General features: G+C 69.2%; 1 protein-coding gene across 1 annotated transcript; it reads right to left on the bottom strand.

The window, feature by feature from the left end:
* Window positions 1-6: 6 nt before the first annotated feature.
* LOC104121721 (histone H4) lies at window positions 7-295 on the bottom strand (the record flags this gene model as incomplete). The annotated part of the gene is made up of 1 exon (XM_009647229.1): window positions 7-295. A coding segment is annotated over one exon (289 nt), but the record flags the coding sequence as incomplete, so codon positions are not given.
* Window positions 296-299: the final 4 nt, after the last annotated feature.

The raw sequence follows: 299 nt of genomic DNA, 5'->3' as shown, positions 1-299 counted from the left end.
AGCCGCCGAAGCCGTAGAGGGTGCGTCCCTGGCGCTTGAGGGCGTACACCACGTCCATGGCCGTCACCGTCTTCCTCTTGGCGTGCTCCGTGTAGGTCACGGCGTCGCGGATCACGTTCTCCAGAAACACCTTCAGCACGCCGCGCGTCTCCTCGTAGATCAGCCCCGAGATGCGCTTCACGCCGCCGCGGCGGGCCAGGCGCCGGATGGCCGGCTTCGTGATGCCCTGGATGTTGTCGCGCAGCACCTTGCGGTGCCGCTTGGCGCCCCCCTTGCCCAGCCCCTTCCCGCCCTTGCCG

This window comes from Egretta garzetta, unplaced genomic scaffold, assembly GCF_000687185.1.
Source record: "Egretta garzetta isolate BGI_Z169 unplaced genomic scaffold, ASM68718v1 C8041140, whole genome shotgun sequence".
Taxonomy (NCBI): Eukaryota; Metazoa; Chordata; class Aves; order Pelecaniformes; family Ardeidae; genus Egretta; species Egretta garzetta.
The sequence above is the reverse complement of the archived record's forward strand: the minus strand, read 5'-3'. Positions and strand labels throughout refer to the sequence as shown.